Source organism: Pongo abelii, chromosome 21 (assembly GCF_028885655.2).
Source record: "Pongo abelii isolate AG06213 chromosome 21, NHGRI_mPonAbe1-v2.0_pri, whole genome shotgun sequence".
NCBI lineage: Eukaryota > Metazoa > Chordata > Mammalia > Primates > Hominidae > Pongo > Pongo abelii.
Genome location: NC_072006.2, coordinates 33,771,631 through 33,798,433, shown reverse-complemented (window position 1 = coordinate 33,798,433; position 26,803 = coordinate 33,771,631). Strand labels below are relative to the sequence as shown.

At 42.7% G+C, this 26,803-nt stretch overlaps 1 protein-coding gene across 1 annotated transcript in view; it reads right to left on the bottom strand.

Annotated features, from left to right (window-relative positions):
* Positions 1 to 24,097, bottom strand: part of LOC100458517 (signal-regulatory protein gamma) — a 60,383-nt gene extending 36,286 nt beyond the window's left edge. The window contains exons 1-4 of the mRNA XM_024238995.3: positions 23,960 to 24,097; positions 15,384 to 15,740; positions 2,552 to 2,869; positions 1,631 to 1,963 (exon numbers count right to left, since the gene is read on the bottom strand). Of these exons, the coding sequence (XP_024094763.2) occupies positions 1,631 to 1,963; positions 2,552 to 2,869; positions 15,384 to 15,740; positions 23,960 to 24,032 (1,081 nt within the window). The 5' untranslated portion in view covers positions 24,033 to 24,097. The remainder of the gene's footprint in view (positions 1 to 1,630; positions 1,964 to 2,551; positions 2,870 to 15,383; positions 15,741 to 23,959) is intronic.
* Between the last annotated feature and the right edge of the window lie 2,706 nt (positions 24,098 to 26,803).

Sequence of the window (26,803 nt, the reverse complement as noted above, 5' to 3'; positions counted from 1 at the left end):
AGACAGGGACATGGACAAATCTGTGACCTAGCACTGACCCAGCAGATAAGACTAACCACCATAATAAGGTATGTGGGAGGAACCTGGGCCTTTGAAAAGTCTCCTGGAGTTGAGACCCCTCCTGGTATTACATAAGAGGGAAGTAAGACATATTTTGGTCATACGGAGGGGAATACAGGCCAACTTCAGGTCCATGGGACAATGCCCAGCAGAAGAGGAATGTTTCTCTAACTAGCACAAATTTGCATTTTAGGCTGATACTGACCTTGTCCTCAGGGACCCAGATTTACTTTAATTAGTTTGAACCAATCACCTGATCTAAAGGCAAGAGGTCTTCAACAACATCCCCCATGACTTCCCAAGTCCTAGTTTCCCCTTCTTTAAAACTCCAGACTCACTGGGTGGTTGAAGCAAAAACAGAGATCATAGATGAATGGAAATTTGCACTTAGTAAGTTTGCAAAGGGGTTTGTGATTATTGTTGCTCAAATATCACAATCAGGACACAGAAGAGGTCCGTTCTGTGACCATTCATTGTCACCTGCAGGCCTGGTACAGTTTTTTTTTTTTTTTTTTTTTTTTTTTGTTTTGACAGAGTCTCACTCTGTCGCCCAGGCTGGAGTGCAGTGGCATGATCTCGGCTCACTGCAAGCTCTGCCTCCTGGGTTCACACCATTCTCCTGCCTCAGCCTCCCGAGTAGCTGGGACTACAGGCACCTGCCACCACGCCCGGCTAATTTTTTTGTATTTTTAGTAGAGACGGGGTTTCACCATGTTAGCCAGGATGGTCTTGATCTCCTGACCTCGTGATCCACCCACTTCGGCCTCCCAAAGTGCTGGGATTACAGGCGTGAGCCGCCAGGCCTGGTACAGTTTTAAACTACACTTGTCTTTCTGAAATATACACATCAGATCTCGGGGTATACTGGGATGAGGTCATAAATGTGGATGGAAAAGTTTAGGATGAAACAGAAACAAAGCAGAGGTTAGAAAAAGTAGGGAGCACAAGGGTGGGCTGATGAGAAACAGGGGCATAACAACTCTCAAGGAATAAGGGAAGGCAAAGGACTCTATGAAAAGATGGTTCCCCCTGCCTCCCTCTTTGCTCCTTAAATATATATTCATGTTGGCCGGGTGTGGTGGCTCACGCCTGTAATCCCAGCACTTTGGGAGGCCGAGGCAGGCGGATCACGAGGTCAGGAGATCGAGACCATCCTTGCTAACACGGTGAAACCCCGTCTCTACTAAAAATACAAAATATTAGCCGGGCGTGGTGGTGGGCGCCTGTAGTCCCAGCTACTCGGGAGGCTGAGGCAGGAGAATGGCATGAACCCAGGAGGCAGAGCTTGCAGTGAGCGAGATCACGCCCACACTCCCGCCTGGGCGACAGAGCGAGACTCCGTCTCAAAATAAATAAATAAATAAATATATATTTATGTCAAAAGTTCTATTAACTTGTGCATCAAATTCTTACTAGTCGTGACTCTTGGCATGTGGGATTTGGGGCGATGGAGCTGACATTAAAATTTTACTTTGTATTTATAGATTTCTAGCTTATTTTACAGCAAGCATGGATATTACTTTTAACATGAAAGAAAGGCACAAAATTTAAAAATTTTGAGTAACCTCACCAGGGGTAGCATCTGAGCTCTGGTTCTTCTGGTGGACTGTGACCTCCAGGCCAAGGCGTTTGCTGACCGCCAGCTGCCCATCATGCTTCACCTGGCAGGTGAGGACCACATCATCCCTTTGGTCAGATGTGTTCACCAGGAACCAGCTTGTCCAGTTGTAGGTACCATCCTTGTTCTCTGTAAGGGTTGAGGCCGTTTCTGTCCGGCACACGTTTCCATTCTCCAACCAGGTCAGCTGTAGGCTCTGGGGGTAGAACTTCCTCACCTGGCAGGTGACGTTTACCTGGTTCCCTGCCCTCATGGGCTGTTGAGTAACCTCCAAGGTGGGTGGAACTGAAACAGCACAGAGCAGAAGCTCTGACCTTGTGGCACAGACAGATCACAGGGAGGGCTCCATAACTTAACTCCCACTACCACAGTGAGGGCATCACCAGGACAGTGCTAGGCAGGCAGCAGGTGCTCAGACATTGAGGGTGCTCTTTGCATATGAATGAAATTACTAAGCATAGTGTCTGGTGCACAGTAGGTGCTCAAGGACTGGTAGCTCCTACTAGGCTAAGAATGAGTGAAATCTACAAGCATAACCCCTGGCATGCAGTTGGAATGTAAGAACTGTAGCAAAATCAGTGAAATCGCCAAGCACATAGGGACTTGGCTCATAGTAGGTACTCACTAATTGTAGTTGTTCTTGGTGAGATAAATGAAACTCTCTAGCGCAGAGCTTGGCACGTGATTGCTGGTCCCCTGACCACTGCCAATAAAATGATAGTAAGTGACCAGCACACCTAGGTGCATGGCGGGTGGGCAGCACAGTTAGGGAATAGATTCTAGGCCATTCAACCTCTGGAGCAATAGCCTGGGGAGAGGGGAGTGGGCTTGACAGCCAGGTGTGGGCTTGGGCTGGGTGTGAGGGTCCTCTACCTCGGATGGCCTCAGACAAGTTGGCAGTCCCACGAAGAGGGTCCCCCTGCAAGGTGACATGGGCCACCTCGCACATGACCTGAGAGCGAACGTCCCAGGGGTCCAGCACCACCCTGGCTGTGCTGCGGATGCTGTAGGCCACGCTCTGTCCTGTGGGTTCCACGTTGGTCTGGAAGTCTGAGAGCTCATTCCCATTTTTGAACCATTTCAGGGTGATGTCTCTGGGAGAGAAGCCATGGGACTCGCAGGTGAAACTCACTGTGTGCTCAGGTGTGGTCCTCGCTGCAGGGCCCGATACCACGGGGGCAGACGGTTTGGCTACAAAAGGGGCATCGATAAACAGGAGACATGACTGAGATGACCATCACTAATGATGAGTGTGTGACACTGTTAAAAACCTTGAGATACATTAATTTTAATCCTTCTAATAATGTGGAGAGGATAGTGTTCTTATTCTAATTTTACATAGCAGGATGCAAAGGTTGGAAGAGGTGAGGACCAGCCCCAGGTCAGACAGTGTAGGGGCAGGTCCCAGAGGGAAGTCCAGACCTGAGTTCAAAGTCCTCTCCACATAGGGTGACTTCCACCAATCTGGGCACAGGAATAAAGTTACTGATTGGTCTCCCTCTGCGTATCAACTGGTCGTAGCCTGTTTCCCCAGGAGAGCTCACCAACCTCAGAGGGGGTGTTTACAGAAGCCAAAGTAGGGAACAATGGCAAAGTGGCACCACCATGAGACCTGCAACCAGGCTGTTCAGCCCATGAGAAGGGTGGCCTGGAACATGCAGCTCCTTATCTGCAAAATGGGACAGCAGCATTTTTCCTTCCTAGGGGTGCAACAAGGATTAAATGGGGCAATGGAAGAAGTTTTGCTTTGGATCAAAGTCAGAAGATGCTTCATAAAAATAAACACAGATCTGTCTTTAATCCAGACTTTACATATACCCAGAGCTCTCTCTCTTTGTGTATTTATGAATTTATTTCATATTTTTCATTCTTTTCACAAATATTCCAGTGCAGTTTTTGAAAGAAAATGAAGTAGTTAAGGTTAAAGCTTTAACATGGAGTCAAGCGTTTGTAAGAGCATTGCACTCACACCTGCTAAAGGTCAAGCCACAAGATGTTGCTGTAGACCTGGATAACAATGGACTGGAGTCAAGGTACATGGGATTTTGATTTCTCTCATCCTGGAGTGTCCTAATTAAGTAACCAATGAACACGAGTTTGCAGTTTAGCATTTCTGCCAGCCAATGAACTGTTTTCAAAAACAACATTTTGTGAAAGTCCCCAGCACAAAACCTTTCCTGCATTGCCCTATGGGACACTATTCAGGGCTGCCATGACTCAGGGTTCCCAAATTGCAACTCTTTATTTCCCAGATAAATGCTATTTCCTTTGGCCTTCCTATCAATCATTTTTTTTAGTTAGCAGGTCTAATCTGTGCTAAGTCCCCAATTTGAAAAGAGGGAAGTTTTCTTGGAATCTAGGTCTTCAGTTGGGCCAGGTTGGGGTCAAAAACAATGATCACTGAGTACTAAGAAAACCAAAGGTGGGTGATTTCTTCATCGTTAATTCATACAAGAGACAAAGATCTAGGCCACCCCAACAGGCAGAAATCTCTCCTGGGTCCTGAAAGCACACAAACTGGAGAATCAGAAAAATGAGGGTAGTTTCTCCCTGTAGATGAGTCCTAAACGTGTCTCCAAATTGCTAATTATTACCCTGCACCTCCTATAGCAGTCATCAGGAAACACATATTAGGCATACTTGCATTTGTAAATATTAACTTGCTCCCTACCACCTGCAAACATTTTATGGGCACAGTAAGAAGGGTGTCACTTGAAGAAGTCAAGTCATGAAGACACCAGCAGCATTGGGCATCCCTAGAGGGCTGAGAGGCTGTAACCAGTTCCCATTTACTGAGGGCTTCATGGGAGCCTGATGCTGGCTGCTCCCTCTGTACCTCTCAGCTCTTTAATCCTTCCTTCATTGCCTTGAGGGGGTCCTCGTGTGAGTCCCTTATAGGACCAGGGTCTGAGGGGACCCCAGCTAGCAAAGGGCCAAAAGTGGATAAGATGAGAGAGGATGAATGCAAGCACGGAGCCTGGTATGTAGCAGGTGCTTAATAAATGAGCCCTATGGCTGTTATCAAGAGATTTGGTCATTACTGCTTCTGAATCTACACATTTATTCTTTAGGCAGCAGAACATAGAGGAGTAGAAACACCAAGAAAAGGCTCAAATCCTGCTCCCTGCAGCTCATGAAAAACTCAAATGATAATAGAAGCAAAACCACCAAGTCTGGACCATAGGCTTTCAAATAACAAATAAGATCATAGGTAAAGCTGGAAGCATTTTGGAAGGAGGAGGGAACAGAGTCCTCTGTGACATCATTTTATTATTATTATTTTACTTTAAGTTCTGGGATACAAGTGCAGAATGTGTAGGTTTGTTTTATAGGTATATGTGTGCCATGGTGGTTTACTGCACCTATCAACCCGTCATCTAGATTTTAAGCCCTGCATGCATTAGCTATTTGTCCTAATGCTCTCCTTCCCCTCACCCCCCCACCCCTTGATTGGCCCTGGTGTGTGTTGTTCCCTTCCCTGTGTCCATGTGTTCACATTGTGCAACTCCCACATATGAGTGAGAACATGTGGTGTTTGCTTTTCTGTCCCTGTGTTAGTTTGCTGAGGATGATGGCTTCCAGCTTCATCCATGACCCTGCAAAGGACATGAACTCATTCTTTTTTATGGCTGCATAGTATTCCATGGTGTATATGTACCACATTTTCTTTGTCCAGTCTATCACTGATGGGCATTTGGGTTGGTTTCATGTCTTTGCTGTTGTAAATAGTGCTGCAATAAACATACATGTGCATATGTCCTTATAGTAGAATGATTTATATTCCTTTGGTTACATACCCAGTAATGGGATTGCTGGGTCAAATGGTATCTCTGATTCTAGATCTTTGAGGAATCACCACACTGTCTTCCACAATCGTTGAACTAATTTACATTCCCACCAAGAATGTAAAAGCATTCCTATTTTTCCACAGCCTCACCAGCATCTATTGTTTCCTAACTTTTTAATAATCACCATTCTGACTGGCATGAGATGGTATCTCATTGTGGTTTTGATTTTCATTTCTCTAATGATCAGTGATGTTGAGCTTTTTTTCATATGTTTGTTGGCCACATAAATGTCTTCTTTTGAGAAGTGTCTGTTCATATCCTTTGCATACTTTTTGACTGGGTTGTTTGTTTTTTTCTTGTGAATTTGTTTAAGTTCCTTGTAGATTCTGGATATTAGACCTTTGTCAGATGGGTAAATTGCAAAAATTTCCTCCCATTTTTAAGTTGCCTGTTCACTCTGATGACAGTTTCTATTCCTGTGCAGAATCCCTTTATTTTAATTAGATACCATTTGTCAACTTTCACTTTTGTTGCAATTGCTTTTGGCATTTTTGTCATGAAGTCTTTGCCCATGCCTATGCCTGAATGGTATTGCCTAGGTTTTCTTCTAGGGTTTTTATGGTTTTGGGTTTTACATTTAAGTCTTTAACCCATCTTGAGTTAATTTTTGTATAAGGTGTAAGGAAGGGGTCCAGTTTCAGTTTTCTGCATATGGCTAACCAGTTTTCATAGTCCCATTTATTAAATAGGGAATCCTTTCCCCATTGCTTGTTTTTCTCTGGTTTGTTGAAGATCAGACGGTTGTAAATGTACAGCATTATTTCTGAGGTCTCTGTTCTGTTCTGTTCTGTTGGTCTATATATCTGTCTTGGTACCAGCACCATGCTGTTTTGGTTACTGTAGCCTTGTAATATAGTTTGAAGTCAGGTAGCATGATGCCTCCAATTTTGTTCTTTTTGCTTAGGATTGTCTTGGCTATATGGACTTTTTTTTGGTTCAATACAAAATTTAATGTAGTTTTTGTTCTAATTCTGTGAAGAATGTCAATGGTAATTTGATGGAAATAGCATTGAATCTATAAATTACTTTGGGCAGTATGTCCATTTTCATGACATTCATCCTTCCTATCCATGAGCATGGAATGTTTTTCCATTTGTTTGTGTCCTTTCTTATTTCCTTGAAGCAATGGTTTGTAGTTCTCCTTGAAGAGGTCCTTCAAATCCCTTGTAAGTTGTATTCCTAGGTATTTTATTCTCTTTGTACCAATTGTGAATAGGAGTTCATTCATGATTTGGCTCTCTGCTTGTCTATTGTTGGTGTATAGGAATGCTTGTGATTTTTGCACATTGATTTTGTATCCTGAGACTGCTGAAGTTGCTTATCAGCTTAAGGAGTTTTTGGACTGAGATGATGGGGCTTTCTAAATATAGAATCATGTCATCTGCAAACAAAGACAATTTGACTTCCTCTCTTGCTATTTGAATACCCCTTGTTTCCTTCTCTTGCCTGATTGCTCTGGCCAGAACTTCCAATACTATGTTGAATAGAAAGGGTTAGAGAGGGCATCCTTGTCTTGTGCTGGTTTTCAAGGGGAATGTTTCCAGCTTTTGCACATTCATTATGATATTGGCTGTGGGGTTGTCATAAATAGTTCTTTTTATTTTGAGATATGTTCCATCAATACCTAGTTTATTGAGAATTTTTAGCATGAAGCAGTGTTGAATTGTATTGAAGGCCTTTTCTGCATCTATTGAGATAATCATGTGGCTTTTGTCCTTGGTTCTGTTTATGTGATGGATTACATTTATTGATTTGCATATGTTGAACCAGACTTGCATCCCAGGGATGAAGCCAACTTGATTGTGGTGGATAAACTTTTTGATGTGCTGCGGGATTCAGTTTGCCAGTATTTTATTGAGGATTTTCACATTGATGTTTATCAGGGATACTGGCCTGATGTTTTCTTTTTTTGTTCTGTCTCTGCCAGGCTTTGGCATCAGGATGATGCTGGCCTCATAAAATGAGTCAGGGAGGTGTCCCACTTTTTCTAGTATTTGGAATAGTTTCAGAAGGAATGGTTCCAGCTCCTCTTTGTACCTCTGGTAGAATTTGGCTGTGAATCCATCTGGTCCTGGGCTTTTTTTGGTTGGTAGGCTATTAATTACTGCCTCAATTTCAGAACTTGTTATTGGTCTATTCAGGGACTCGACTTCTTTTTGGTTTAGTCTTGGGAGGGTGTATGTGTCTAGGAATTTATACATTTCTTCTAGATTTTCTAGTTTATTTGCGTAGAGCTGTTCATAGTATTTTCTGATGGTAGTTTGTGTTTCCATGGGGTCAGTGGTGATATCCCCTTTATCTTTTTTTTATTGTGTCTATTTGATTCTTCTCTCTTTTCTTCTTTATTATTCTAGCTAGTGGTCTATTTTGTTAATTTCTTCAAAAAACCAGCTCCTGGATTCATTGATTTTTTGAAGGGTTTTTTGTGCCTCTATCTCCTTCAGTTCGGCTCTGATCTTAGTCATTTCTTGTCTTCTGCTAGCTTTTGGATTAGTTTGCTCTTGCTTCTCTAGATCTTTTAATTGTGATGTTAGGGTGTTGATTTCAGATCTTTCTAGCTTTCTGATGTGGGCATTTAGTGCTATAAATTTCCCTCTAAACACTGCTTTATCTGTGTCCCAGAGATTCTGGTATGTTGTCTCTTTGTTCTTATTGGTTTCAAATAACTTCTTAATTTCTGCCTTAATTTCATTATTTACCCAGGAGTCATTCAGGAGCAGGCTGTTCAATTTCCATGTAGTTGTGTGGTTTTGAGTGAGTTTCTTAATTCTGAGTTCTAATTTGATTGAACTGTGGTCTGATAAACTGTTTGCTATGATTTCCATTCTTTTGCATTTGCTGAGGAGTGTTTTACTTCCAATTATGTGTTGATTTTAGAATAAGTGCCTTGTAGCACTGAGAAGAATGTGTTTTCTGTTGGTTTGGGGTGGAGAGTTCTGTAGGTGTCTATTAGGTCCACTTGATCCAGAGCTGGGTTCAAGCCCTGAATATCCTTATTAATTTTCTGTCTCATTGATCTGTCTAATATTGACAATGGGGTATTAAAGTCTCCCACTATTATTGTGTGAGAGTCTAAGTCTTTTTGTAGGTCTCTAAGAACTTGTTTTATGAATCTGGGTGCTCCTATATTTAGGATAGTTAGTTGAATTGATCCCTTTACCATTAGGTAATGCCCTTCTTTGTCTTTTTTAATCTTTGTTGGTTTAAAGTTTGTTTTGTCAGGGACTAGGATTGCAACCCCCACCTTCTTTTGCCTTCCATTTGCTTGGTAAATTTTCCTCCATCCCTTTATTTTGAGGCTATGTGTGTCTTTGCATGTGAGATGGGTCTCCTAAATACAGCACACCAATGGGGCTTGACTCTTTATCCAATTTGCCTGTCTGTGTCTTTTAATAGGGGGATTTAACCCAATTACATTTAAGCTTAATATTGTTATGTGTGAATTTGATCCTGTCTTCATGATGCTATCTGGTTATTTTGCACACTAGTTGATGCAGTTTCTTCATAGTGATCACTGATCTTTATATTTTGGTATGTTTTTGCAGTGGCTGGTACCGGTTTTTCCTTTCCATGTTTAGTGTTTCTTTCAAGAGCTCTTGCAAGGCAGGCCTGGTGATGACAAAATCCCTCAGCATTTGCTTGTTTGGAAAGGATTTTATTTCTCCTTCACATATGAAGCTTAGTTTGGCTGGATATGAAATTCTGGGTTGAAAATTCTTTTGTTTAAGAATGTTGAATATTGGCCCCCACTCTCTCCTGGCTTGTAGGGTTTCTGCTAATAGTTGTTCTGTTAGTCTGATGGGCTTCCCTTTGTAGGTGACCTTGCCTTTCTCTTTGGCTGCCCTTAACATTTTTTCCTTCATTTTGACCTTGGAGAGTCTGATTATTATGTGTCTTGGGGTTGATCTTCTTGTGGCGTATCTTAGTGGTGTTTTCTATATTTCCTAAATTTCAGTGTTATCCTGTCTTGCTAGGTTGGGGAAGTTCTCCTGGATAATATCCTGAAGTGTGTTTTCCAACTTGGTTCCATTCTCTCCATCTCTTTCAGGTACTCCAATCAATCATAGGTGTAGTCTTTTTACATAGTCCCATATTTCTCTGAGGTTTTGTTCATTCTTTTCACTCTTTTTTTTTAAATCTTATCCGCATGCCTTATTTCAGCAAAATGGTCTTCAAACTCTGATATCCTTTCTTCTTTTTGGTCCATTCCACTATTGATACTTGTGTATGCTTCACAAAGTTCTTGTGCTATGTTTTTTTAGGTCCATCAGGTCATTTATGTTCCTCTATAAACTGGTTATTCTAGTTACCAGCTCCTGTAACCTTTTATTAAGATTCTTAGCTTCTTTGCATTGGGTTAGAACATGCTCCTGTAGCTCAGTGGAGTTTGTTATTACTCACCTTCTGAAGCCTGCTTCCGTCAATTTGTCCATTTCCTCCTTTGTCCAGTTTTGCGCCCTTGCTGGAGAGTCATTGCGATCATTTGGAGGAGAAGAGGCACTCCGGCCTTTTGGGTTGTCAGTGTTTTTTGCTGATTTTTTCTCATCTTCATGAATATGTCTAGTTTCGATCTTTGAGGCTGCTGACCCTTGGATGGGGTTTTTGTGGGGACTTTTTTTGTTGATGCTGTTGTTGTTGCCTTCTGTTTGTTTGTTTTTCTTTCAATGGTCAAGTCCCTCCCCTCCAGGGCTGCTGCAGTTTGCTGGGGGTTTACTTCGGGCCTTTTCATCAAGTTGGCTCCCACGCCTGGACATGTCACTTGAAGAGGCTGGAGAACGGCAAAGATGGGTGCCTGCTCCTTCCTTTAGGATCTCTAACCTCGAGGGGCACTGATCTAATGCCAGTAGGAGCACTCCTGTGTAGGGTGTCTGACAACCCCTATTAGAGGGTCTCTCTCAGTTAGGTGGCACGGGGAGCAGGACCCATTTAATGAAGCACTTTGACTGTCCCTTGGTGGAGTGAGTGTGCTTCAGTGGGGAAAAACCCACTTATCTGGGCTGCCCAGATTTCTCAGAACTAGCAGCAGGAAAAACTAAGTCTGCTGGACTAAGACGGTGGCCACCCCTCCCCACAGGGGCTCAGGCCCAGGGAGATCAGAGTTCTGTCCCTGAGCCCCGGGCTGGAGTTGTTGGAGTTCCTGGCCCAGTGAGGAGGGATGGACCAGTCCTGAAGAGGCACTCTGGCCGCAGTTTGCCACAGCTGGTGTGTTGGGCTGTGGGGGATACCTCTTGGGAACAAGCCATCCAGCCTCCCTGGCTCCAGCAGGGGAAAAGCATGGCCTGGAGTTATAGAGATGGCTGCCACCTTTCCCTTGCCCTGGGAACTTGGTGTGTTAGGCAGTGATCAGTCCCAATGCTGGCTGCCGCCCATCCCCAGAGGAGCTCAGATGGCTTAGATAGCAGGCAGCCACAGCTGTGGTCCTGGCCACCCCTTCGCCTGGGAGCTCAGCAGCCTGAAGGAGATTCTAGCTGAATGGCTGTTGAGAATCTGTGCTGCTCTGTGGTTGAGACCCTAGGCCCCAGTGGCATGGGCTCATGAGTGGGATCTTCCGATCCGAGGGTTGCTCAGTTCTGTGGAAAAGCACTGTTTCACAGGCTAGGTAGCATGCTTACTCACAGCCCCCCTTGGCTGGGGGTGGGGTGGGGGCTTCCCTGCCCCACAGCTCTCAGGGGGCCTCTGCACCACACTGCTCTTCCTCTCTATGGGTCTCGCCAGCTGCCTAGTCAATTCTGATGTCAGAACCTGGATACTTCAGTTGGTGTTGCAGGATTTGCTCGCTTTTGTGGTTCTTTTCCATGGGAGCCTCCTATCACTGCTGCTTCTAGTCAGCCATCTTGGCCCCGCCCTGCTGTGACATCTTGGTGTTTTGAGGCAGGGAGACTTTTGGGGCTGAGGAGTACTGGGATTTCAGCGCTTTTTTAGATACAAATGTTTTCAAAATGGAAGATCCTTCAGCACTGAGGCTGGATCTGAGCAGGGCTTTATCCAGAAACTCTATCTTGGGTCCTGAGGCCTGTACTGTGGGAGGGGTCCTGGCCAGGGCACTGAGGCCTCCTGAGATGTTTCCACCACATTTTTTCTGAAGCACCCACCCCCAGAAAAGCTGTTCTCAAAGCCCCAACCCTATGGGGCATGACCTTTGCCGGGGGACTGCATATGAGGGTCTTCTGGAGTCATAAAGAGTTCAGGTGCCCAGGCCCATGTCAGATCAATTAAATTGGCATTTTTAGGGTGGATCCTGGGTCCAGGTTTGTAAACATTTTTGTCAAAGTTTCCCAGGTGATTCTAACGGGTGGCCAAGATTGAAAGCCACCAGACTCCACCCCAAACCCCATATATCCTTGAGGCCTGGAGGAGTACTGGCCCACCTGAGGTGTCATGGCTTCAGCATCACATAGTTCACATTTATGGAACATTTACTGCACTGCAGGTGCTGCTCTGAGCATGTTACACGATTTAACTCCTTCAGCTCTCCCTGCAGTCTGTGATGTCAGTGTTATCATCAACAGATGAGGACACCAAGGCCCACAGTGGTGGTTGCCTTGTCCCAGGTCACAAAGCTAGAAAATGGCAGAGCTGGGAAGTAGCCCAGGCAGTTGAGTTCCTGCCCATGCTCTCCTAACCACTGTTCTGCAGCAGCTCGGTGATAACCCGAACCCCTCCACCATTAGGGGCTCTGTGCACATCCTCTCCAATCCTCACAGAACCTAGAGTGGGGGCCATGATTATCAGCATCACACAGATGGAGAAACTGAGGACTCAAGGGAAGGCAAGACTGGCTTAAGATTACACAACCTTCAAATAGCACCTCAATTTGGGGATGCTTAGAATGTGCCAGGTGATTTACAGAGATAACCTCAAATCATTTTGTTTCTCTTAAAGGAGTTCATGATGATCACCATTCTACAGATATGGAAACTGAGGCTGGGAGAAATGAAGGCACTGTCTCCTTGTCCTCCATGTGTCCCAGTGGGCACCTTCTGTGTCCCACCAAGCATTCATGTCCATTAACAGAGCAAGTGCCCTGAATTCTTGAGCCCCAACACTGACGGCACACCCAATTGTCCCTTCAAGATTCTTGACTTCATGCAATTCAAGGGAGAAGCCTCCCTCCTGGGTGCCCAGGCCCAGATACATTGTGGCCAGAAACAAAACACTGTGGGTTCCTGTCAGCCTGAGGGGAGCATGGAAACTTGTTCCTATGGGCCCCACACACCCTGTAGGAAATACCTCATCTCCTCATCCTTAGTCTTCAGCACCAAGAAGGGGTGGGCACGTGCTCCGCTGAGCTGCAGGAGGCCCAGCTCTGCTCCATAGATGCTGCTGAGTGAAGGAGAAACAGCACAACATGGGGGGAGAGTCCTAAATGCTTCATGTGTGCTGAGACCTGTCTTTTAGGAACAGGCTTGACATATAATAAGCCATCTGCAGAACCTTTCTAATGAGAGTGTAAAGCCAGCCCTTCCTACCCCTACAGGACTTTTTTTTTCATTTTATTTTGTTTTGTTTTGCTTTTGATGGAGTTTCGCTCTTGTCGCCCAGGCTGGAGTGCAATGGCGCAATCTCGGCTCACCGCAACCTCCGCCTTCCAGGTTCAAGGGATTCTCCTGCCTCAGCCTCCCGAGTAGCTGGGATTACAGGCATGCGCCACCATGCCTGGCTAATTTTGTATTTTTAGTAAAGACAGGGTTTCTCCATGTTGGTCAGGCTGGTCTTGAACTCCTGACCTCAGGTGATCCACCCACCTCGGCCTCCCAAAGTGCTGGGATTACAGGCATGAGCCACTGCACCCAGCCTCGGTTTTATTTTTAATGCTTTTGGCTATAGAAGTGAACAATGCCAGAGTCCGGAAAGAGAAGTTCGGAGCATTTCTCCACACTTGAAAAACCATAGCTGAGTGAGTGTTGCAGAGACAGGGGCTGTGAGTCAGGCTGGTGGGGAGGAAATCTTGGCTCCCTGACCTCACCACTCAGATCTCCTCTCTGAGCCTCAGTGTCCTCATCTTTAAAGGAGGCAACAAATGGCTCCGCCCTCATAGCACTGGTATAAGGAGACTTTGGCACAACTGCCGCTCCCTGGCCCCCTTCCCTGCCTCCCCCCTTTCTCATCCAGGTCATCGTTTAGGCTGAGAGCATGGCAAAGAGGGGTGAGCACCCTACTAGGAGTTAGCAGATCTGAGTCACACCTGAGCTACTTTCTGGCTCTGATTGCCTGGGCTGGGGAGGCACCATCTGGAAACTTCAGTGTCTTTGCCTATATCATCTGCACAATCAGGATAAAGCCACTTCCACATCTATGTTCAAGGATTGTGGGGAGCCCTGTTGCTACATCATCTAGGAGAGAAATTAGATAATATTCTCATATATGAAAACACACACACCCTCTAACTTAGCAATGTCACTTCCAGTGGGTGTCTCCCACCTGAGTAGGGTGATACATATACAAGGCCATTCACTGCAGGATTGTTAGTAGCTCAAGTTTGGGAACAACTTACATATCCATCAACAGAATGCTGTGAAATAAATTTTGATATTTCCATAAATTGGAGTATTCTGCAGCTGCTAAAGAGTGGAGCAGTTCTATGTCCTGACATGGAATCTCAATATGGAATGATAGGGCTTATGTTTGGAAGAAGTTTTCCAATCACCAATGGGCTTTAGTGTCTGAATGTGAGGTACATTCTGAAACTTTGGGAAATGGATGAAAAAAGAAATCCTGGCTCCCTGATCCATGGTTCTGTTTGAGGAGCTTTTATTTAGTACCTGTGATGCACCAGGTTCTTCGATGAAGACAGTGTCTAACAAACACTGGGGAAGGAAGGAGCCTGCCTCGATTCGGACCTGGACTCTGGCTTTGATTCCATCAATAACTGGCCCTGTGACTGTGGACAAGGCCCCTATCATCTCTTGGCTTAAGTCCTCCATCTGTAAAGGGGAGTTGGGCTGAAAGTCTGAAGGTCTTTCCTGTGCTGAAATTCCAGGATTCAGGAGGTAGGATGAGGATTCTGGGCCTCTGGCTGGAAACCCCAAATAAGTTTTATTGCTGCCTTAAATTGGGCACCCCTGAGCCACCCATATGTATGACCTCTTTCCTGAGGTGAAGGATAGTCTGAGATGACCCAGCTCTGCTCAGAGCCCACAGTGACTGTATGACTCAGTCCTTAAATCACACAAGGCTTCAAATAGACCCATAGCAAATGCCAAACTTGTTGGCATCTCCTCCCACCAGGCCATCAGACTAAACAGTGAATCTGTGCCTCCCAGGAATCTTCCCTGTGTGATGTTTCTGAAGATTAAATAAAGAAAAACACGATTTACACTTTCCATCCCCTGGATGAATTTCTCCTCATTAGAATGGAAGAGAATGTAAGCTTGGTGTGGGGAAGAGCTATTGGCTGTTTCATTCACTGCTGTTTGCACAGCATCCAGGGTGGAGTCTGGCACACAGTGGGTTCTCAGTGAGTGCCTGTTGCATAAAGAAGAGACTTGACCAGCCTGAGAGAGAAGCGCTCTTTGGAGGCAGCAGGTGAGTTCTGGCCCCGTACCTGGGCAAGTCACTCAATCTGTCAGTTTCTTCATTGGTGGAACCAAAGGGCTGGGCCAGATTGGAAAGGACAAGAGCTGTAGAGCCAGACAGACTGGAGATGTAGTCTTTCCCATCATTTACCAGCCGTGGAACCTTGAGCAATAGCATGATGTCCCTGGGCCTCAACTCACCTGATCTGTAGAAGGGGGTGATATCAGGTCTTGAAAATGAGCACTCACCACCACACCTGATTGTTGCTCAAAGAATGGAAGGTGTTACTATTGAGTTATTGTCACACATCAGGGGATGAGGGAGGTCCATGTTGTACTTACCACTCAAAGCCATCTCAGTGCCTGGTCCAGACTTAAACTCCACGTTCTCAGGGCTCCCTTTTCGAAACTTCACACAGTAGTAGGTGCCGGCATCTGCTGGGGTGATGCTACTGATGCGGATGGAAAAGTCCATGTTGTTTCTCTTTGTGAGGTCTGAAACAGTTGTTACTCTGGGGAAATGGCCTTCTTTTTGATTGTAGATTAATTCCCGGCCTGGTTCAACTCCTCTGAACCACAGGACTGGTCCCACGGGAAGCAGGGAGGTCACAGTGCAGTGCAGAGTGGCCGTCTCTCCAACTGTGACCAACAGGAGCTTCTCAGGCTGAATCATCTGTAGCTCCTCCTCACCTGCCACTTCTGGAAAGGAGCACAAAGCAATCATTTTTTCATCCTTACATAATCCTGTATTTCCTCGTGTTTATCAAAGATATTCAGTGATTGGTGCACATCAGGAATCAGGAGCAGGACTTGATCTCAGCACACTGCATGTATTATCTCATTTAACCCTCACAACAAGCCTATAACATAAGACTGTATTACAATTGAGGGCACTGAGGCCTGAGGCACAGAGAGGTTCATTTTTTTTTTTTTTTTCTTTTTTGAGAGAGGGTCCTGTTCTGTTGCCCAGGCTGGAGTGCTGAGGCATAATCATGGCTCACTGCAACTTCAACCTCTCAGGCTCAAGTGATCCTGCTACCTTAGCCTCCAGAGTAGCTAGGACCACATGTGTATATCACCATGCCAAGTTAAGCTTTGTATTTTTGTAGAAACAGGTCACACCATTCTGCCCAGGTTGCCCTTATTTGAGTGCAAGTGATCCACTTGCCTCAGCTTTCCATAGTGCTGGGATGACAGGTGAGAGCCATCAAGCCCAGCCAAGGGGTTCAATTTCAAGGTAGAGCTTTGGGTTGAGGACCTGAGTAGAACTCCTGAACTCTACTTTGAAGTGTTTATATATATATATATATATGTCGTATAAGTGTCATATATATTTTTATATATTATATATATATATATTTAAAAACTGTCAGTAAAGCTATGCGTCTTTTGCAGGCTGTTTTTTGCCTTTCCAAATTCTAGAGGCTGCCCACATTCCTTTCTCACTGTTACATCTTCCTATCACTCTAACGTCTTGCTCGCATCCTTACATGTCCTTCTCAAAGAATTAATCTCCTTCCTCCTTCTTATAAGGACCCTTCTGATATGTTGGGTCCACTCTGACACTAGATCCAGTATTAAAACCACTGTCTTAAAAATGCTCAAGGAAGTAAAGGAAACAATGGACAAATAACTAAAACAGCAGGAATATAAACATATTAACAAAACAAGAACATCCAGAATGAGAAATTATAAAAAGAAATCCAACAGAAACTTAGAAGTTGAAAATACAACAATTAAAAGTTCAGTAGAGGGGTTCCCCAACAGATGTGAGCAGGTAGAAGAAAAATCATAAAGCTGCAAGATGGAATAATTAAAATTATTAAGACTGAGATATGGATGGAAAATGGAATAAAGTATAGAGAACAGAATCTAAGGGAATTCTGGGACACTATCAAATGGATTGCAATACACATTATTAGAGTTCCGGGGAAAAAAAAGAGGAAGAGAAAAAGGAGCAGAAGATTATTTGAAGAAATCATGGTCAAAATCTTCACAAACTTAATAAAATACATGAATGTACAAATTTAAGACACTGAAGAAATGCAAGTTTAACTCAAGGATAGACTCTGAGACCCACACTAAGGTACATTATAATTCAACTGTCAAAAACTAAATTCAAAGAATCCTGAAAGCAGTTGGAGAGAAGCGATTCCTCACATACAGGAGACCCTCAGTAAGATTATCAGCTGAGCTCTTATATAAAGTATTGGAGGCCAGAAGACAGAGGGATGATATGTTCAAAATGCTGAAAGAGGAAAAACCTGTCAACCATGAATTCTATATCTGGTGAAAGTGTCCTTCAAACACAAGGGAGAAATTAAGACGTTCTCAGATAAACAAAAGCTAAGATAGTTCATGACCACAAAACCTTGCTTACAAGAAATGCTAAAGGGAGTGCTTCAGGTGGAAATGAAAGGATGCCATATGGCAACTCAAAGTTATATGAAGAAATAAAGATGTCCAGTTATATGTAAATTTTTTTTAAAAAATCATATTTACCTGATACCTCAACATCCCACAAACAAGTTGTGAGCACCCTGCCAAACCAGGTACACCACTGTGATAAAGCTGGTCCCTGACACAATTCCTCTTCTTGTCCTCCTCTTCTGTGACCTAGTGACACTGAAACATTCTAGTAAAACCCATCATGCTTTTTCTTGGTGTCCTCCACCCTGACTCCCAGTAAAGGCAATGGCTTCCCATCTCTCATCTCTCTTGCTTCCCCATCTGCTCAGTTGAGCCTACTCCCAGGGATCTCCTCCCATATGGCTTCCTGTGTGGCATGCCCTGCCCAGCTATGCCTCTCCAGATGAAATTTTCATGACCATGTTAGAGTGATCCTTTAAGACACAACCTGCAGGACTTACTCTACCATTTTCAACACTAATGGCAATGAGGAGGGTATTATTCTAAACCGGGGTAGAAAGTTCCTAGGAGATGCACTTTGACTGTTCATGGCTTACTGATTTTCTACTGATTGGCTCTACAATTTGAGAAGGTTTTTTTTTTTGCCCTGATGTGTTTCTTGTGTTGTGCTATGCACAGCTATGTGTTGCCTTTTGGAGTGCTGCCAAGACTGTCTATCCTAAAGTGTGTATCCTATTCCAATATCAATAAAGACAGCTGCCTTTCTTCAAGAGCACAGGATGATACAGCAACCTCTTCAAAGAAAACTCATGTGATACTTATAATAATATCACATAATCCAGCATCTCTGAGTTGTTTTGAGGTGCCAGTGGCAATGTATTCTTCATTTACAAATTTTACTTGCAAATTAAAATCAACAGGCACTCCTTTTAGTGCTTTCAAACAAACAAAAATACCTACCTCTTCTCTCTAGAGACTTTGGCAATGATTTTCATTCCTCTTGGAATTTCTAGACCACTCCTGATGGTCATAAACTTCCCCAGGGCTTATAATGCAAAACAAAAAATAAAACAAAACAAAAAATCCCCTCTCTGCCTTGTTCTTTACTTCATTCTAACAAAAAATGACTGGTTATCTACTAGAATCTACTGGCTTGTGATCCAGATCTAGGGGGAATATTTCCTGTTGCAAGCATTAACCACTGGTTGTGCCACAGGCCAGTCCTGCTCATCTGAAATGGGTCCCATTGGAACTTAAACTTCTACTGAAACACAAAATTAAAATTTGTCAGGTGTAGCTGCACACCTTTCTGTTGACAGTGGCCTTATTACTACTGCATTTGTTGATGCAACAATCCTCAACCAAATACTAGCTAACTGAATTGAATAGCATGTTAGAAGGATTATAAACCATGAACAAGTGGTATTTATTCCTGGAATATGAGTATGTTTCAATATACAAATGACAAACAAACAATATGATATGCCATATTTATAGAATAAATAGAAAAAACACATGATCATCTATTTTGATGCAGAAAAGCGTCTGGTAAATTTGTACATCTATTTATGATGAAAACAATAAAAGGGATATATGAATACTTTCACAAGATGATAACATTCACATACTCATACTTTATTTTTATTGCACTTATCATTGTCAAAAATTAATTTTTTCATTCACCTATTTATCATGTGTATTGATTATTGTCTTTCTCCCCAGTGTATGTAAGCAACAAAAGGGCAATTACTTTTTCTCTTTTATTCTACCAAAGTACCCCATGTTTTTATGTCAGATCCTGGCACATAGTAGGTATCCAATAGATATGTGTGTAATGTTTGAATTGCTCAGTGGGACATTTCCCTCGAATACTGAAATCTATTTTAGGTGGTTTGCTCCTGTGGAATTTGACAGAAAATGAGTTTCCCATGTAGACGACTTAGTGAAAAAAAATCAATTTGCAAGCATACAGAAAGTAGAAGAGCCCAGAGAAGAAAATCACAATCCCCCTTCACACCACATCACCTACTCCACTCCCAAGAACAGCAGCTGCAGAAATCTCATGGAATAGAATCAAGACCAGAAGTGTTTGAGTAATGGTGAAACCTGTGACCTCTAGAGTCAAAGTGCCTGAGTTCAAATCATAGCTCTACCAGTTACCAATGAGTGAGCTTGGAGCACTTTGCGCTTCTGTTTTCTTATCTGTTAGGGAAGGTGACAAGAATATCTACCTTGTATATAACGATCACACGAAGTAAAAGATGTAAGGCATTTTCAACAGTGTCTGCCACATGGTTAATATTCAAAAATTGCAAAGTTATTGCTCGGTAGATTTCTGAGGCTTGGAGGCTTCAGTGGACATTAGATGACAAGGATAAGGATAAGGATATGGATATGGATATAAATATAACTATAGTTATACTTATAGGTAATATAGGCAGACCTATGTCACCTGTATCCCCACATTTTTTTCCTCATTTCTACCATTCATGGAATGGTAGAGGGACTTTCAGGATAAAAATGCACAGAAATTCTGCTTTGAGGGAAAATGCATTTTACCAAGAGAGAAGTTTGCTTATCTGTTGTTTATATTAACAGATTGGAGGACTTTGAGTGGTAGGATTAGAGAAGTAGGAAGGAGGGAGAATGGCTGGGCAATAGGGAAACCCACACATCTCTTTAATGTTCGTTTCATATAGACTGAAAAAATGAGTAGAAGGTTATAGTAAAGAAAGTCTTTTTAAAACCCTGTGTGTGTTTCAGCATGGTCACATGAGATTTATCTCAGGAATGCAAGGATGGTACAACATTCATAAATCTCCAAATGTGATATGCTACATCAAGGCAATGTTGAGCAAAAAGAACAAAGATGGGGCCGGGCATGGTGGCTCATCCCTGTAATCCCAGCACTTTGGGAGGCTGAAGCGAGCAGATCACGAGGTTAGGCAATCGAGACCATCTTGACCAACATGGTGAAACCCTGTCTCTACTGAAAATAAAAAAATTAGCCGGGCATAGTGGTGCACACCTGTAGTCCCAGCTACTTGGGAGGGTGAGGCAGGGGAATCACTTGAACCTGGGAGGCGGAGATTGCAGTGAGCTGCGATCACACCACTGCACTCCAGACTGGTGACAGAGCGAGACTCCATCTTAAAAAAAAAAAAAAAAAGAACAAAGATGGAAGCACCACGCTGCCTAATTTCAACATTGACTACAGTGTCAAAGTAATCAAAATGGCATGGCACGGGCATAAAAAGAGACATATAGACCAATGGATCAGAACAGAGTGCCCAGCAATAAACTCACACATTCACACTCAATTGACTATTGACAAAAGTGTGAAGAAAACACAATGGTGAAAAGTTTGTCTCTTCAAAAAGTGGTGTTGGGAAAGCTGGATATCCATGTGTAGGGGAATGAAATTAGGCCTTCTTCTCATGCCTCATACAAAAATCAACTCAAAATGGATTAAAGATTTAAATGTAAGATCTGAAACTGTACAAGAACTAGAAGAAAAGTTAAATGACATTAGTCTTGGCAATACATTTTTGGATTTGAGCCCCAAAGCACAGGCAACAAAAGCAAAAATAGACAAAAGGCATTAACAACAAACTAAAAAACTTCTACACAGCCAAGGAAACAATCAACAGAGTGAAGAGACAACCTATAGAATGGAAGAAAACATTTGCAAACCATACATCTGATAAGGAGTCAGTATACAAAATATATAAGGAAGTCAAACAACACAACCATAAGAAAACGACCTATTAAAATATGGGCCAAAGATCCGAATAGACATTTCTCAGAAGAAGACATTAAGATGGCAAGTCAGCATTAAAAAAAAATACGACCTTACTATTCATGAGATAAATGCAAATTAAAACCGCAGTGAGCTATCATCTCACACCTTTAAGAATGGCTATTATCAAAAAGAGGAAATTTAGTATTGGAGAAGATGTGGAGAAAAGGGAACCCTTGCAGACAGTTGGTGGGAATGTAAATTAGTAGAGCCATTAGTGAAAACAGTATGCAGGTTCCTCAAGAAATTAAAAATATAACTCTTATCTGATCTGGTAATCTCACTACTGGCATATACCCAAAGGAAATGACATCAGCATGTCACACAGATATCTGCGCTCCCATGTCCATTGCAGCATTATTTACAAAAGCCAAGATATGGAATCAACCTAGGTGTCTGTCAGCAGATAAATGGAGAAAGAAAATGTAGTATATATGCACAATGGAATTCTAATCAGCCTTACAAAAAGCTAAATCCTGTCATTTGTAACAACATGGATGAACCTGCAGGACATTCTGCTAAGTGAATAAGCCAGGCACAGAAAGACAAACACTGTATGATTTCACATATGTAGAATCTAAAAAGTTGAGCTTATAGAAGTAGAAAGTAGACTGGTGTTTATCTGGGGCTAGAGAGGGGGTGTAGTTGGGGAGATATTAGTCAAAGGATACAAAATTTCAATTTAGATAAAAGAAATAAGTTCAAGATATCTATTGTACAATGTAGTGTTTGTACTTAATAATATGAATTGTATTCTTGAAAACTGCTGAGAGAGCAGAGTTTACAAGTTCTCAAAATAAAAAATGATAAATATGTAAGGTAATGCATATGTTTATTAGCTCAAATCAGTCATTCCACAATCTATGCATAGTTCATAATATGTTGTATATAAGTATACATACTTTCGTCAAATAAAAATCAAATAAAATATTTATTTTGTTAAAAATTTCACTGAAAATAGAAAATGAAATAGAAAGTTAGAGAAACAATGATTAAAAATGAAATCTCATATGTGCATGTACATGTACATGTGCATATATATGTATATATAATGTGTATAAATACACATTCACAAATATATATAAAAGTTTGGCTTATCATGTTAGTACATAGGGTTGTTTTGTGCATTAATTACAATTATGACAAATTTAAAAATCTCAGTAAAATATCTGGCACATAGAAATCATCCAACACATTTTTAACAATATTTTGGGAATACATACATACACTGGCGTTTTACCTCTGGTTGTTTCTGACTGGTGTGATGGTTGATTATTAATCTAATGTTTGCTTCCCTGCATTTTCTAATATTTCTACACATAGCGTAACATAGCTAAAAGGGTGATAAACTCTGGAGCTGGTCAACCTGGACTTGATCCCAACTGCTCCATGGACTGAGGTAGGGGACAATGAACAAGTTCCTGCCTCTGCCTCACTCCCCATTTGCAAATAGGGCGCAAGAGTTGTAGCTTTCACATAGGGATATTGTGAGGATTAGTTGACTTAATACACACAAAATGCTAAGAAGTGTGTTTGCCTTACAGGAAGAGAGCAGTTGCTGAACTATTACTGCTGTCATTTGGGTACAGTGTATGTGTAAAAAAAATAATTTGTAAAGTGAGACCCTTGCCCTCTAAGACCTGTGAGGTGACATCACAGCAGGGCCCAGTGGGCAATTGAGAGGCTATTGTGCCCAGCCCTGTGACTGGGGGTCAGCTGCATGGTCTGAAAAAGGGGTGAAGACAGGCAGCCTGTCTGGGAGCTGTGAATGGGGCTCTCCCAGGTGGCACCAGGAAAGACCTCCCAATCCTGTCTGCCTGGGGGAAGGGAAAATAAATTCTCCAGAGGAACCAAGGGAGACTGTGGTGCCTGTTATGGGCTGAATGTGCCCCCAAAACGAATGGGTTGAAGCCCCAATCCCCAGTGCCTTAGAATGTGACCATATTTGGAGACAAGGTCTTTAACTCATTTATGCCTGAGGTTGCAATTTTTTTAATTTGAAAAATCAGACCTTGGCGGTGCCCTTGAGCAGTAGGATATAAAGAACTCCTGCAAGCTTAGTGATCCAATAATGGAGCACTAGGCATAAATGGGTGAAGCAATTTAATTAAATGAGGTCATTGGCAGGGAGCCTTAATCCAATATGGTTGATGTTCTCATAAGAGAAAATGAGAACACAGACACACACAGGGGAAGACCATGTGTTAAGACACATGGAGGAGATGGCCTTCTACAAGCCAAGGAGAAAGATTTCAGTAGAAACTAACCCTGCTGGCACCTTGATTTTGCAATTCAGCCTCCAGAACTGAAAGAAAGAAAGTAAATGTCTATTGTTTTAGTCACTGAGTCTATGGTGCTTTGTGGTGGAAGCCCTAGGAAAGGAATATAGGACCCTGTAAGCATGAAATGTGGAACTTCTTAAAGAGGAGGAGGGCACAGAAAAATGGGTAGGAGGACTCAAGACAGGTAAGGATTTAATAATGATTCTTCTGTGTTTGTCAAATAAAATATTATAAAAATGTAAGTAATTGTGATGGTGGCAGAAGCATCACAAGGTTTGATGCCTCTGGTAGCCAGCTGCAGATCCACAGAGAAAGTGCTCAGCTCCCTGATCTTCTGCTCTTGGACAATGTCCAGTCCTTGACCTTCCTTGGCAGTGCTTGTGCTTATCTGAAATTGCTGCAAGTCCAGGGGCAAGGCTAGGTCCAGGAGGCAGGGAGAAAGGGTTCTAGCCCAATGCAATGCTCACCTGTAAGTCCCAGCAGTAGAGTCAGAAGCAGGAAAGGACCAGGAGGATGGGGCCAGGAGTCTGGGACAGGCATTTTGGAGACCTCAGAAGCCTGCTCTGTTCAAACGTCTGTTCTGGGGAGATCTCAGGCCCTGCTCTGAAGACAGAAGACAAGCCCTGCCTCCCTCAATTCAAGAGGAAGTGGCTATGATGGAGTGCAACAGTAACCTGCTTCTAGATTGTGACTTACAAATCAGGCACAGCAGGCAGCTACAAAGCAAGGAGTTATTCGTGCTCCATTTTCAGGAGAATCAGACAGGGTTAGCAGAAATAATGCTTCCTGCCTGCCTGGGACCTGTGCTCCCTCCTCATGTCCCCAACCCCATTTTCAGGTCTGCTTGGTGATTTGCCATTTGGGGCTTTTAAGCCAAGAAAGATCTGTTGTTAGGTACTTTTTTCTAAAGTCTTTATTTCAAGACCCTAGGATGTGGTTGGCTTGTGGTCTCGTTCTGCACCAGCCTCAACCAAATGCCACTCCGCTGGAGGTAGGGGAAGAGTTCACAGGACCTGCTCAACACTGGAGAGGAACCAGATCTTCTCCTGAAATGATTTGCTATTCCAAATTGCTATAATTGGCAAAACTTAGCCCAAATTCAGTCTCTTGTGGACCTTAGCACTTTCATGTGCCTGCACCCAGCAGAAGGAATTATTTCTTGACTCCTTGCAGGAGAGAAACTGGGTTTGAGGTAATAAGCAACTGCTTTGTGGAGTGAGGTGGGGATTGTGGGTTATGGAAAGGGGATAGGGTTATGATGAGAGAAGATTATGGTGGGCAGGTTCCTGAGGCCGTCACATCAATTTCAACACCCTTTCTTCTACACACAGAGCACCTATTTCATTCACCACTGAGTTCAGATGGGAAATGAGGAAAGAGGAAAAATCCATGCTCCTGCCAAGAGTGTGTGCCAAGGAGTTAGGGAAGTCGCTGGGCCCTCCTATGCTCAGTTTCAATCTCCTAAACTGGGAATAGTAAGTCTTTTTTTGCAGTGTTTTAGTGACGATTAAAGAGATAATGACCATATCATGCCTGAAACCCAGTAGGTCATTATTGATACTCACGGTGCCGGGTGAAGAGCAGGAACTCAAATATTGCTTTTGAATGGATCCCTACTGCATGCTGAGTTGCCCACCAGTGGCTTTCTCCCAGCAACCCAGGCCTCCTGAGACCCAGCTTATATAGTGTATTTGGACTATCCCTGCCACCCTGAAATCAATTTCTCCCTCTGGATTCTCTAAATCCTGCTCCTTGTTCATCCATAGATTAATTCCTCCTCTTACAATTTCCAGCTGTGTGATTTTCAAAAAGACACTACTTCTCTGAGCCTTAGTGTGATTATATGTAAATAAAGGTTAGAATATGCACCTTGTAGAGCTACGGTAGGAATAATATAAGCCATACTGAATGCTTGACTCATAATTAATTATAAGCAAAAAAACATGGCTATAATTATTTTCTGTGTACAGGAAGAGTCCACTGGTTCTCTGCCACAGTTCTGCCATAGAAAAGCCACCTTGTTAAAATAAATGATTTCTCTTCCAGCATCTATGACTAAGAAAGTCCTGTCCAGAATCCTTCATCTCACATGTAGGTTTTAGGTCCTTAATCTGTCATGAATAATTGTCAAATCAAATTGTAAATTTTATCATGTTTTAATTGAAAGTTCTGTTTTAATGTGGCAGATGTACACAGGGTGAAATCTTCCCCTCCTTCTCCACACCCACAGTAGTGAAAACACAAAATGAAAAGAATATATGAATCAATGTCTAATTACACTCGAATACAAGCAATTGGCTTCTATAGGACACGAAGGAATTATAACAGCTATCATTTATTGAGAGTTTCCCGTGCTCCAGATATGGTGCCAAGCATTTTTCTATTGGTAATGTCATTAAATCATTGCTCTGACCCCATGAGGTAAGCTCAACCATTAACCTCCTTTCACAGGTGAGAAAACCTGAGGCACATGGAGAGTAATGAATTTGCCAAGATCACCCGGCTTTTAGAACTGGAACATAGGCTGCCACACTACACAGCCTTCACTTTTAATGGTTGTACTATGATACCTCTCATAGGAATGGAGAGACATCCCTCAGGAAGAAAGCAGAGAAGAAGCTATAGCCTCAATTAGGAGCAGCCCTCATAGTAAGGTTGGGGCAGGTGCCATGCTCCACGAGGCCCTGACAACCCATGATCACATGAGCAATTATTCCTGGGAAGACGGCAGTGCAAGCAAGAATCACCAAAGATTTGAGGAACAGCACTGCAGCTAACAAATTCAAGAAAAACAATAACTCAAAAACAAATAGCAATCAAAAGAACTTCACACCTGAGCAAATATGAAAAAACAAAATGTGTAAAGTTCTTTAAAATTAGTATACTTAATGATCTTATAAGGAAAACAAAAGAGAAGTAAATTCATAAACCAACATCAGGCATGTAATAATATGAAACAGAAATAGGCGGGCATGAGGTAAAAACAACCATCTTGAAAAAATACTAAAACACAGACTTTGGAAATGAAAACATAATCAGTGCTGAAATCTTTTAAAAAACTTAATAGGTTGACTAGCTGACTATACATAAATAAGTATAATAGTAAGTTAGTAAGCTGGGTGATTATGTAGGGGAAATCTCCTGTGGTACAGCACGGAGACACACCCAAACAAAGTAATGTTGATAGGTAAAAATATACCACAATATTGTGGTATATCTTTTCCTATTGCTCTATTTTTACTTATCCACATTACTACATTAGTTTGAGAGGTGTGAGTCATAAAGCATTATGTCTCCAAAAATAAGAATTG